Raw genomic sequence first — 12,010 nt, forward strand, 5'->3', positions numbered from 1 at the left:
TCCTATGGCACAAATGGCTAGATTTAAAATACCAGTAGTTCAGATTAAGAATTGCAGGGAAATACTCTTCTTAAACAGAGGAACTTTGCAGCTTTTTAGTTTATCCACTGAAACTTCCCCTCATTGTATTTAAGTCCACTTGCAAACAGCCCTCTTTTAGTAATAGATTTTAAAGCTGTGTGTGTTTTAACTGCTATTTCTAAATGAGAATACATAAAAAGCAAACTGTTTTAGTATACTTAGTTTGCTAAATGTAGTATTTAGCCCTGTTCTCCATGCAGCCATGCATATCTCAACGCCCTGGTTAATGACTACTATTGGGGGGGGGGGGAATTATGAGCCACGTTCCTCCAAAAAAAGAGAGGAATGTTAAAGACAGAATACCAAAAAGTCTGTTCACTTATGGAACTTAGTTATATATACATTTGCAAGTTAATATTTAATATCATTATCTCAAAACTGGCAAAGCTTGGGATTTATTTTTAAAGAATAGCAGAAAAACAAATTGCAATTTCCCCCCAACATTTGAATCTGGGAATTTTGTTTCAGATAGAAGCACCATCAATTTTATTAATATTATACTAGGGTTGTGGATACAATTATACTTTGTTGTTGTTGTTTAGTGGTTTAGTCATTTAGTTGTGTCCGACTCTTTGTGACCCCATGGACCAGAGCACGCCAGGCACTCCTGTCTTCCACTGCCTCCCGCAGTTTGGTCAAACTCATGCTGGTAGCTCCGAGAACACTGTCCCACCATCTCGTCCTCTGTCGTCCCCTTCTCCTTGTGCCCTCCATCTTTCCCAACATTAGGGTCTTTTCCAGGGAGTCTTCTCTTCTCATGAGGTGGCCAAAGTATTGGATCCTCAGCTTCAGGATCTGTCCTTCCTGTGAGCACTCAGGGCTGATCTCCTTAAGAATGGATAGGTTTGATCTTCTTGCAGTCCATGGGACTCTCAAGAGTTTCCTCCAACACCAGAATTCAAAAGCATCAATTCTTCGGCGATCAGCCTTCTTGATGGTCCAGTTCTCACTTCCATACATCACTACTGGGAAAACCATAGCTTTAATGATACGGACCTTTGTTGGCAAGGTGATGTCTCTGCTTTTTATACTTTACAAATGGTTAAATGGCTGCCCAAGGTATCTTATAAGAAATACAGACAATTTTTGTCATATTTTTACATCTTTTAATTATTATATGTATACTTCTGTACATATAATTGAAAAAAGTAAGTGGAAGCATACGGTTACAATTTCTACAAGTATATACTAAAAGACAGAAAAGTGGGTGGGAATCCATTCTTTCAACATGTTTTAAGAAAGAACAGTTGGTACAAGATAGTGGAAGAGTTATGGGGGATAACTAGAATTAGAGTTTCACAACTGTCTTTTTTAACTTGGCGATGTTATTACAGTGGTGCCTCGCAAGACGAAATTAATCCGTTCCATGAGGCTCTTCGTATAGCGGTTTTTTCGTCTTGCGAAGCACGGCTATTAGCAGCTTAGCGGATTAGCGCTATTAGCGGTTTAGCGGCTTTTAGCGATCAGCTGTTAAGCGGCTTATCAGTGGATCAGCTGATAAGCGGCTTAGGGCTTAGGAAAAGGGGGGGAGGGAAAAAAACCCCGCAGGAACTCGCAAGACATTTTCGTCTTGTGAAGCAAGCCCATAGGGAAATTCGTTTTGCGAAGCGCCTTCAAAACGGAAAAGCCTTTCGTCTAGCGGGTTTTCCGTCTTGCGAGGCGTTCGTCTTGCGGGGCACCACTGTAAATGCCTAGTTAGTATCTACTAGGTGTGTGCATCAGCTCTGTGCTCAACCTGAATTATGAGGTAAGGGGGAGGGAGATTTAGGTGAGGTTTTCATGTGTCTGAGTCAGATTGCACCATTAAGAAGGTCTGTGAAGTCAGATCTTGGCTTTTTTTTTAAGATTCCTCACTGCTGGGTGTGGGGAAGAGCTTTGGATTTAACATATCTAATGTTTAATGTTTGTCCCATTATATTTTATTGGAAGCCACTCAAAGTGGCTGGGGCAACACAGTCAGATGGGTGGGGTACAGTAATAATAATGATAATAACAACAACAACAACAACAACTATTATTATTATTGTTATCACCACCACCACCATCTGATTCAGACCAGATTAGTAAGTTAAACTGGCAAGACACAAAGTGAATGCAAAACAGATTGAGTTTTTAGTTTTGTGACCAGTAAAGATGTCTCAGGATTAGTCAAGCCAAACATAGGCTCATCCTCACTTGCCTCCATTCTTATGTGGTCTCCACTTTGAGAGTATCAGTATCTGAGATGTATAAAATTTCTGTTCTTGAATCTAAAATGCAGGTTCTTTATTTCTTAAGTTTTGGGCTGAAACTAGTTTGGTCAAGAGAGCTGAGTGGGCGGGGGTTTGATAGGGTTGTATTTTAAAAATCTGGCTAGATGAAGAAAATGTGGATGGGGCGGGGGATGGCTGCAAGAAGCAGCCTTGAGGAGCTGCAAGGGTCTATATTGCTTTGGGGTGGGTGAGTAATGCTACTTTACAACTAGAATTGCCTGTTTGTGTTTCTGTTTGCATTCCTCTTGTTCTATATATTTGTAAATATGCAGGTACCGTACTTCACTAGTCACCTCATAACAAAACTTACCCTGCAAAATTGTCCTGAAACTTCTTACCATTCCAGAGAGTGGTGAGTGTAGAACATTGTAAGTCTTAAATACTGCCAGCCAACCAGACATGTATTTTTGTTGACCAAATTTGAATCTGACAAGCCCTGTTGCCCTGTACTGCCACAATTTAAATGAATGATACTTAATACTAAGTCCAGCAGGTTGTCAGCTAGGTCAATGGTCCTGAATTACAGTTATAATAAATCTTGACCTTTCTATGGAAAACATTAGAAGCATTTTTTAGAGTCGTGGGACATAGGCAATGGAAATCATTGTGCCGTTTCTTTGTGTGTTATTGGCTGAAAAACATTTCTGCATTGTAGGTGGGTGACATGATAATCTTTAAAAAGGTGCTGTCTTAATGAAGGGCATAGCTGCATAATCACTAAGAAAAAAAACCTCCACAATGTATTGAACCTTCGTTTTGCAAAATATTTCATCTTCCTAATCGTCTACCTCTCTCACCACCACCCCTTCCTACAGACAAGCACACACAACTCCCCTGGGTAGCTGATGCATAGTATTGCTTTTGACTGGGCTGATCATTAAACAGTGCTGTCAAGAAGTATATCTGATGGGTGCAGGAGTATCTGCTGGAAATCACGAGGCACTCATGCAGTGTTCATTCATCTCGTTTAGTTTCACTGTACTCCTGCTCCATTTGTCTGTCCAAGGCCTGTGATGCTAATAGGAGGGCCGGTGGCTTTCCTTTTAGTCTCTTCCTACCCATTCTGTTTCGTGCTTGCTTCTCCCCCCCGCCCCACTCCGCTTTTTTCCTTTTGCATGGCTGATGGATATGCAGAGTATGTGGGATGAAGCGAGCAATACTGTCACCGAACTGATGGTATTCAGTGACTCCTCTAGCTCTTGGCTGGTCTGTACTGCAGGAGCCTGACACCCTGACCACTGAGGCATAAAAAACAGAGAATTGGAAGCCTCAGCCTGTCAGGCACTAGAGCGTCCCCCAGAGAGGCCTAGAGATGTGTGTGCGTGTGTGTGTGTGGAGAGGGAGAGAGAGAGAGAGAGGGAGAGGGAGAGAGAGAGAGAGAGGATAGCAGCGAGTAGAGGTGGAAGTAGTGGTGGGAACAAAATCAGAGAATGAAATGTCAGCTTACTTCAACTGATACTTGTGCAGGAGTGTTGATTATTGTTAGAAAAGTGAAGTTTCCTGCTTTACAACACACAGGCAGGAGAATGGCAGTCTGGCTGTTCCTGATTAGCTAGCTGCAGGAGTACGGAGGAGATTTACCTGAGCCAGACCATATGGCGATGATGGAATAACTCCTCTTAAAAAGCTCCCCGTTGTGTGAAGAGGTGGTGCAAGAAACATGCAAGGTCCTTTAGGAATGGAGTTGCATTTCAGATATGGAGAATAATAAACCTGTTTGTTATCATAGCTCCCTTTTAGGGAAACTGAGGCAAGTTCTGAACTTTTGTTCTTTGTTAGGGTGTGCCGGAATATACTATTATCCCACTTGCTTCCTTCATGTACTAGGTTCACCAAGGAGTCAGGAATGAGCAAACTGGCTCACATAATGCCACAGCTAACTCTATGGGCTGTACCAATCCAGTTTGCGCCGTATGGTGTGTGTCTGTGTGTAATGCTTATATATGTTAAAGATATAGAGGTAATATTTGTATAATGACTTTAATTTGTAGAACATAGTTAATCAAACCTTGCATGGAATAGAAGCAGATACCTGAGTAAAGGCAAAGTGCTGTATGCCAATATAGAAAATGGTCACCTCCCCACTCATACATGAAGTTACATCTTAATAGTATTTGTTATATATACCAATGTCAATGTGATTTTTTTAAAAAAGTAATTAAGACAATACCCAATTAGAATATGTTGTGTTAAGGGGACTTCTGCTTCTTGCTAATGGAGAATGGAGTGCAAGTCCGTTTGCTCTGATAAAGAGATACGGGCTTGAGCCCCATAGAGAGAGGGGGAAGCAACAAGGCAAGTTGCACCTCCTAAAAAGCCTCAGGAGGTTCTCCTGAGGTTCCAAAGGGTCCAGCGGCTTGCAAAAGACTCTCAAGCAACCTCCTAAACTCCTGTCTGAAAGGAGCAAGGGGGGGGGGAATGGCGAGTGAGCCAGCAAACTTTGCAATATCAAGTCTCTGTGGGAGCGAAGTCTCGAGCTCCGACCTGCTGCAAGAATCCTTTCAAAGTAAAAGATTCTAGCTGAGTGAAGGTAAATAAAACTAATTTGGATTTGGATTTAATTGGTGGACATTTCAGCTAAAGACAGTGGATGTAACAAGGAGGCCCATCCCCGTTGCCTGGGTAACTTCAAACCGCGTGAAACAACTTGCAAGTGAAGAAGTTACAAACCTTATTTGGATACATTGGGACATTTTCTTGCCAGTGGGAATATAGCAATATAGGCGATTGTGGTCAAGGCAGAAAGCATACAAAATGTATCTCTATGCTCAGATAACTTTTGCATAATAAATATCATGAGGAGGCACTGTTCCCCAAACACTTTAGGTAAGGAGATAAGCATGTTACTCATCCAGGCACTTAATAAACATCTTGTTATCCCATAGGCTTTGCTACTAAAGCCAACTGCCAATGGGACAACATCTGAGAGAGCCACTAGTAGTTTTGCCAACAGAACCATTTCTATGATTGAAATATTGTTTAAATTTGGTTCTTATACTGGGGCACATTGCAGGTTTATTTAGGTATTCACCATTGCAGGTTTATTTAGGTATTCAATCTAGTTCTTGCCTTCCAGTTAAAAAAGAAACGTAAATACCTTTTTCCCACATGGTGCTGGCAGCGTGGCTGAAGCAGAAAAGATAAAGTGAAAGGGCCCTTTTCTCTGTGTGAAGTGGCTCCTAAGGAGTTTGGGCTGATTTATCCAGTCCAGCTATGCTTCCCCCACCCCTGAAAGAGCTTGTTTTGCTGGCACAGCTAAAATCAACCTATTTTGCCACCTATTTTGGTGCTACTTCATACATAAACAATTCCTACATTATTTTCATGCTCAGTTGAAGCCACGGTCCATTCTGGGACTTTACACCTCAAGTTTCATTTGGAGATGGGGAGTCATTGTTTGCACATCACACCTTACGTCAGTTCCTTCTACCTCACAAAGAGATATATGGGGCAGCTTCCAAAAGCAATGCTCCCCATTAAACTGAGGTCAAATAGTCTTGTAGATGGACCATACCAGCTTAGCCAGTTAATATTTGAAGTATATATTTTTATATACATCCTGAACTATCTTGATGGGGTTTGAATGTGAAGTCTGGTAAATTTCCTGACTCCTTCAGCCAGAGTTAAAAGTACGTGTGTACCCAAAGCCGATACCTTAACCACAGACTCATGTTAAGTATCAATAAATGACCTGTTCCCTCACTGTCATGCAGTGGCGTAGCGTGGGGGGTGCAGGGGGGGGCCGGCCGCACCGGGCGCAACACCTGGGGGTTAGGGTTAGGGGGCGCAAATCCACGGGTTAGGGGGCGCAAATTACTTGCCTTGCCCCGGGTGCTGACAACCCACGCTACGCCACTGCTGTCATGTCAAATTTCCTCCCAGTCATCCTTGATCAGAATAATTCGTAGAGAAGATGTGAAGCACACCTCTTACTACACAACCCCAGGTGTGTGTCATTTGCCAGTTTCCCCAGGTGTGTGTCATTTGCCAGTTTCTCTTTCTTGAAAATAAATAAATAAATAAATAAATAAATAAATAAATAAATAAATAGAGGAGTGCCATATTTTCCCTTGTTGTCTTGCTGGTGTTACTCTAACACAAACTTCTACCAGACAACTGATTTTGTACCAACACATTTTTAACCATATATTAAATGGTTAAGCCTATGTTTAGTTTGCTTGGTGGCATAGAAAAAGTTGGCCTCCTTCCCTAGTTGTGTTAGTACAGGTAGTGGCTTCCAGATGAAGAGTAGTGTTAGTATTCAACTCACTGTAGAAAATAGATCCTCCTTAGTCATGGGCGGTCATTTCAGAAGGTCTGTTCTGAGTGAAACATGGTTGAATACCAAACATGGTTCTAAAGAAAAATTATAGTACACAACCCAAGAGGAAAGTAGCACAGTACAGTGGTACCTCGGTCTAAGTATTTAATTCATTCCGGAGGTCCGTTCTTAACCTGAAACTGTTCTTAACCTGAAGACCACTTTAGCTAATGGGGCCTCCTGCTGCTGCCGCACCGCCGAAGCCTGATTTCTGTTCTTATCCTGAAGCACTATTTCTGGGTTAGTGGAGTCTTTAACCCGAAGCGTCTGTAACCTGAAGCGTATGTAACCCGAGGTACCACTATACACACACAGGAAAAGAAGCTAAAGTGGCGGCCCTGGATAGAATGCACATCAAAAGATGTATCTAGCCAGTTCAAAGGAGCTTTAGCGGGCATCACAGTGTGAATGGGGATGCACATCCAGATGCACACTTGTATTCTCAGTTGCTACCATGCACAGTGAACACTACTTTCATTGGTGGAAGGATGTGTCTCAGGTTCAATCCCCAGCAACTCCAGGCAGGGTTGGGGAAAATCTCCTGTATGAAACCCTCCACTGCCGGTCAGTGTAGACAATACACTGATGGATCAATGGTCTGACTTGGTATGTTTCTACACACAGACAGTGGCGTAGCGTGGGGGGTGCAGGGGGGGCCGGCCGCACTGGGCGCAACATCTGGGGGTTGGGGTTAGGGTTAGGGGTAGGGGTAGGGTTAGGGGGCGCAAATCCACGGGTTAGGGGGCGCAAATTACTTGCCTTGCCCCAGGTGCTGACAACCCACGCTACGCCACTGCACGCAGATCTCCCTTCCTGGATTAGTTAGGCAATCTTTTTGCTAGGCCAAATAGTGCACCTGAAAACCTGAGAAAGCAAATAAATACACGGTAAATGTGAAAGTACATGCTGTTTAATCTTATTCAGAAACTGCCATTCAGATATTCAAATGCTGTCAAATCACATTTGGTATTTGTAGACATAGAAATTAAAGCTATTTTCGACTCCATTTATTTGCTTGTGAAAATCAACCTAAGACAAAAACTTTATTTGCAATTCAGGTGTGAAAAGAATGCCTAGAGAAAGCTTGTCTCCAACCTTGTGGTCAACAGGTCTTTGTGCCTATATGTGCAGTTAACTTTTATAGATTTTCATCCTCTTTCTTCAATACAAGTATTTCAAAGGTGGCTAGCAATACAAAAGCAATAAAATAATAACAACTGTAACACAGATAAAATACTACTAGAATAAGAACAGCAGGTGCAACTGCAGTATAATATCGGCATCACTAGCAGTTTAAAAAGTCTTGGAAAACAATAAAGGTATTTGCCTTGCACCAAAGAAGGGTGGGCAGCAGGCAGTCCTCTCTGGGGAGAGCAGACCACACATTAGGCTCTACTACCAAGAAAGCTGTTTCTTACTATCAAGTCATCTGCTAGAATTCAATATGTTTCCATCAGTCAATTACTTTAATCTTGATCTTGATTATTAAATTTTATATAATATTCCCTTTCTTTTTGAATGCAGGGAGTGAGTTTTCCGGAAGTCCATATAGCCATCCACAGTATTCCACATACAATGATTCCTGGAGATTTCCTAATCCCGGATTGCTAGGTAAGTTCCCCCCATTACAACTGACCATCAGCAGCATAGTTCAAAAGGCAAGTGGGGGCAAGCATGGGACTGCCATACTGGCTATAACTGGGAAAGATGAGTAGTGATGGGGATGGATGAATCAACCATTTTCACTTTCTCTTAGCTTTTTGTTTTTCTATTCTAAAGTGCAGTCCCCCACATTTCTCCATCAGTTTGTGTGTTGTTGTTTTAAAAAAACAAAGTTATGAGAATTTGTCAGCATTTAGTGTATATGTCTTCCAATGTGGAAATTTTTGCATGCAGTTTTCCCTAATATATTTTGTATGTTAGTTTCATCAATGCATATTTTGTTTTGCACACTTCAGTATATGGACTTTTGTATGTACGTTATTTGGTTGTAGGGCTGTTTCACAAAATTTGGAGAAGTATGTCTTCTGAAAAATAGATATTGTCAGAGCCGCCCCTAGGTCCCAGCTCACAAAGGACCAACGCCCGGCTGTAGTTATGTACAAAAGTCTTTATTGAAGTTCAGTTTCCATTTCAAAGCCGCAGCGTGCAACTCTACGTCTTAAAGCCTAGACCGGCGAAGTCCCGTCTGAGTCTCCACCCCCCTGACACCAGTTTAAGACTCTAGCCTTGCTCCACCTCTTCCTTAGCTCCTTCCTCCTCTGGGCCCTCCTCCCCGCTGGGGTTTCATCCTTTCTGGACTCTTCTGACGCTGACCCCCCTGATTCTTGCCCCTCCTTCCAGCGGGCTTTAGGACCTGGTTCCCTATCCGGGCTACCTGCTGTGCCGCTCGCCTGTACATTTGAACTTGGCGCGCGCGCCCAGCCGGTAACCTTCCTCTTGACCGTTCCCTCGCTCTCCGACGGAGGCGTGGTCAACCCTGACTCATCTTCTCTCGCTGGTGGTGAATACGCTGGCCCTGATACCTGGGACCCTTCCCCCCCACTATGCTCTGGTGGGGAAGCTGGCCCTGATTTCCAACTGCTGCTCTGGGAGTCCCCGCTGGCCCCTTGCTTCTGGGGTTTCCCCCTTGGGGCCCCCCTTGCCCTGGCCATCGGCGCCCCCTTCTGTGAATCTTCTGATTCGCTGGAGAGGCTCATGGAATCTCTCGGGCTACTGTCCTCTTCTCCTACACTGCCCTCGGATTGCTCCCCCTCGCTCTCCATCTCCTCCCCTCCCTGCGCTCCCGCTGCGTCCCTGACAGATATGTTTCAGTTTGTGTATTGTTTCAGGAAGAGTAAATCAGGAAGTGCACAAAAGGTGAATGGAACCAGATTTCTCCCCCATCTCTAGGGAAGTTGACATCTATACACTTGCTAGGCACCAAAAGAGGCTAACACCCGTGGAGCTCCTAAACCAAAAGACAGTGCAGCCCTCTCTAGCCTGAAGAATGTATAGCTTACTTTGAACTATAGCATATAAATTATCGCCACCAAGAAAAGAAAGAGCATTGAAATATGCAAGATTTTAGCTTGACAATGAACAATTTATTACTTATGCTTCCAAAGGCACTGGTGCAAATGCAGTACAGCCCATGCAGTACTACACATTACATGCCATTATCTTTGAAGCATATAAGGCCACTTTCTGGAATGACTTTTCTATAGCTTCACATCCTTTCATTATCCGTGCTGAGCAGCAATCTGTAAACTCACAGCACATTCCTAAATAAGTTTAAACTTTACTCAGAAGCCTTTCTGATTTCCATGGGATTTCGTTTTAAGGAATTCTGTTTAAAATGGAAAGGTGTATACTTACTTTAACTCTGTAGAAGATGTACACTGGCAAAAGTTTTGTTTGCACATAAAGGTAAACCAGTTTAGCATTATGAGGATGAACTCCAACAAGCCTTGAGTTTTCTGGCTCCCCTCTACTCCCTCCGCACAGCCATTGGAAGCTTCTGCTTCAATTTAGATTAATAGGAGTTTAGTATTACATATAAACCCTCAGTGGTGGCTTATCTTAGTTATGGTTTGCTGTATGTAGTAAGCTTGCTTCGCAACTCATGGTTAATTAAGATCACCTACAATATTTTACCTTTGAACTTAACAACAAGTTGTAGTTAATTTAAAATGAAAGCGCAAAAGCCTTTTAACCCCTCCCTGCAGCCAAAATGGAGAAGGGTAGAGCATGAGAGCCCAAGGCTTCCTGCAGGTTGTCTTTGTAACACTAGTTATGCACAAATTCAGCCACATTTATTTTGGAGTTGAAGGCAGTTTCAGAGTGCCACACTGGTCATGGTGTGTAAGTTAAGGGGAATGTAAATTGAACAGTTAAAGTGCATAACAACTGGCCATTGTGCACACTCACTAGGCCTCATGGAAAAATTGTGCATAATTCTTCTATGCAGAGGGAATTATGCACATTTCCCTGTCAAGAGACATAATTTCCAAGAGAACTTTGGAAATGTGCATGTGACTGAACTTTGTATAATCTCTGAATTTTGTACATTTCCTGGGCAATATGTACAATCTCCAGTCTGCATACAGAGTTTCTAAGAAACATGCATTTTTTTCTATTTCATGTGCAGAAGTGTGCAGTCTCTGTTCCCAGGATGCGTGTAGCCCAATGCCTATTCTTACATGGCCCACAATGCACCCTCCTGCTGAGCAGCAAAGAGGTTTAAGGGGGGCTCCAGCTAAATATAAACTTTTTCTGCAGGCCAGCCCCCTTTTCATCATTTTCAGCTGTTCCTCAGGTTGCTGAGCAGCACAAGGGGTGTTGCAGGGAGATGAAATTTTTAAATCTTCTCTCCCATTTCCACCACACAGATGGAAATTATCCCCATGCTGCTATTAAGGAAGGGAAAATGCTTAATAGCACCATGGAGTCAATAACTATGAGAATCACAGGGGAGGGAAGATTTAAACATTTAGGAAGGGCTTAAGGGAAACCTAGCTGGGAGAGAAAGAATATAAAATACAAAATTCAGTTGTTATATGCACAGTTTCCAAGGGCTGTTGGAGATTATGTATATTTAGTGGGAAATATGTATGCAAGGATTATGTGCACTTCCTGACCCTTATATACCAGCTTGATCACTGAGATCATCTGCAGAAATTGGTTGCCCCCAAGTTGGTAAAGCTCATTTGATAACAAGAAACCAAACCTTTCATGTCATTGGTCCAGTATTGTAGAACAGTTTGCCAATGGAAATTGAGCCAGTGCCTTCTGTTTCAACTTTCAAAAGACCCGCTGAAAACTTTTATGTACCATCAGGTTTATGCAGGCAATGATGAATGCATACTGCATATTTTTAGACTAGCTAGGTGGTTTCTGATTTTAACATTTTTATGTGGTTTTTATTGTGTGGCGTTATAACTATTGTAAACCACTCTGATACTTTTTATGAATAGTGGTAAAAAATTATATTTACAGTCGTACCTTGGAGCCCGAATGCCCTGGAACTCTGACGTTTTGGCTCCCAAGCGCCACAAACCCAGAAGTGATTGTTCCGGTTTGTGAAGGTTCTTTTGGAACCCAAACATCCAACGGGGCTTCCTTGGCTTCCAATTGGCTGCAGGAACTTCCTGCAGCCAATCAGAAGCCATGCTTTGGTTTCCAAATGTTTTGGAAGTTGAACGGAATTCCGGAATGGATTCCGTTTGACTTCCAAGGTAGGACTGGAGAGAGAGAGAGACACAGAGATTCTCATATTCATTAGCTGGTTATTATGCACATTAACCACTCAACTTACATTCCCTTAACATATATATTTGCTCCACTTTCATCTCTGCTAAATAATGTGAAACTCTGG

The 12,010-nt window shown here is 42.6% G+C and overlaps 1 protein-coding gene across 3 annotated transcripts in view; it reads left to right on the forward strand.

The window, feature by feature from the left end:
* PAX5 (paired box 5) overlaps positions 1–12,010 on the forward strand; it is a 220,275-nt gene that overhangs the window by 197,980 nt on the left and 10,285 nt on the right. For all 3 annotated transcript variants that reach the window (XM_081845382.1, XM_081845384.1, XM_081845383.1), the window contains one exon: positions 8,179–8,265. In XM_081845382.1, the coding sequence (XP_081701508.1) occupies positions 8,179–8,265 (87 nt within the window). The remainder of the gene's footprint in view (positions 1–8,178; positions 8,266–12,010) is intronic.

This window comes from Podarcis erhardii (genome assembly GCF_964252035.2).
Source record: "Podarcis erhardii genome assembly, chromosome: 17".
NCBI lineage: Eukaryota > Metazoa > Chordata > Lepidosauria > Squamata > Lacertidae > Podarcis > Podarcis erhardii.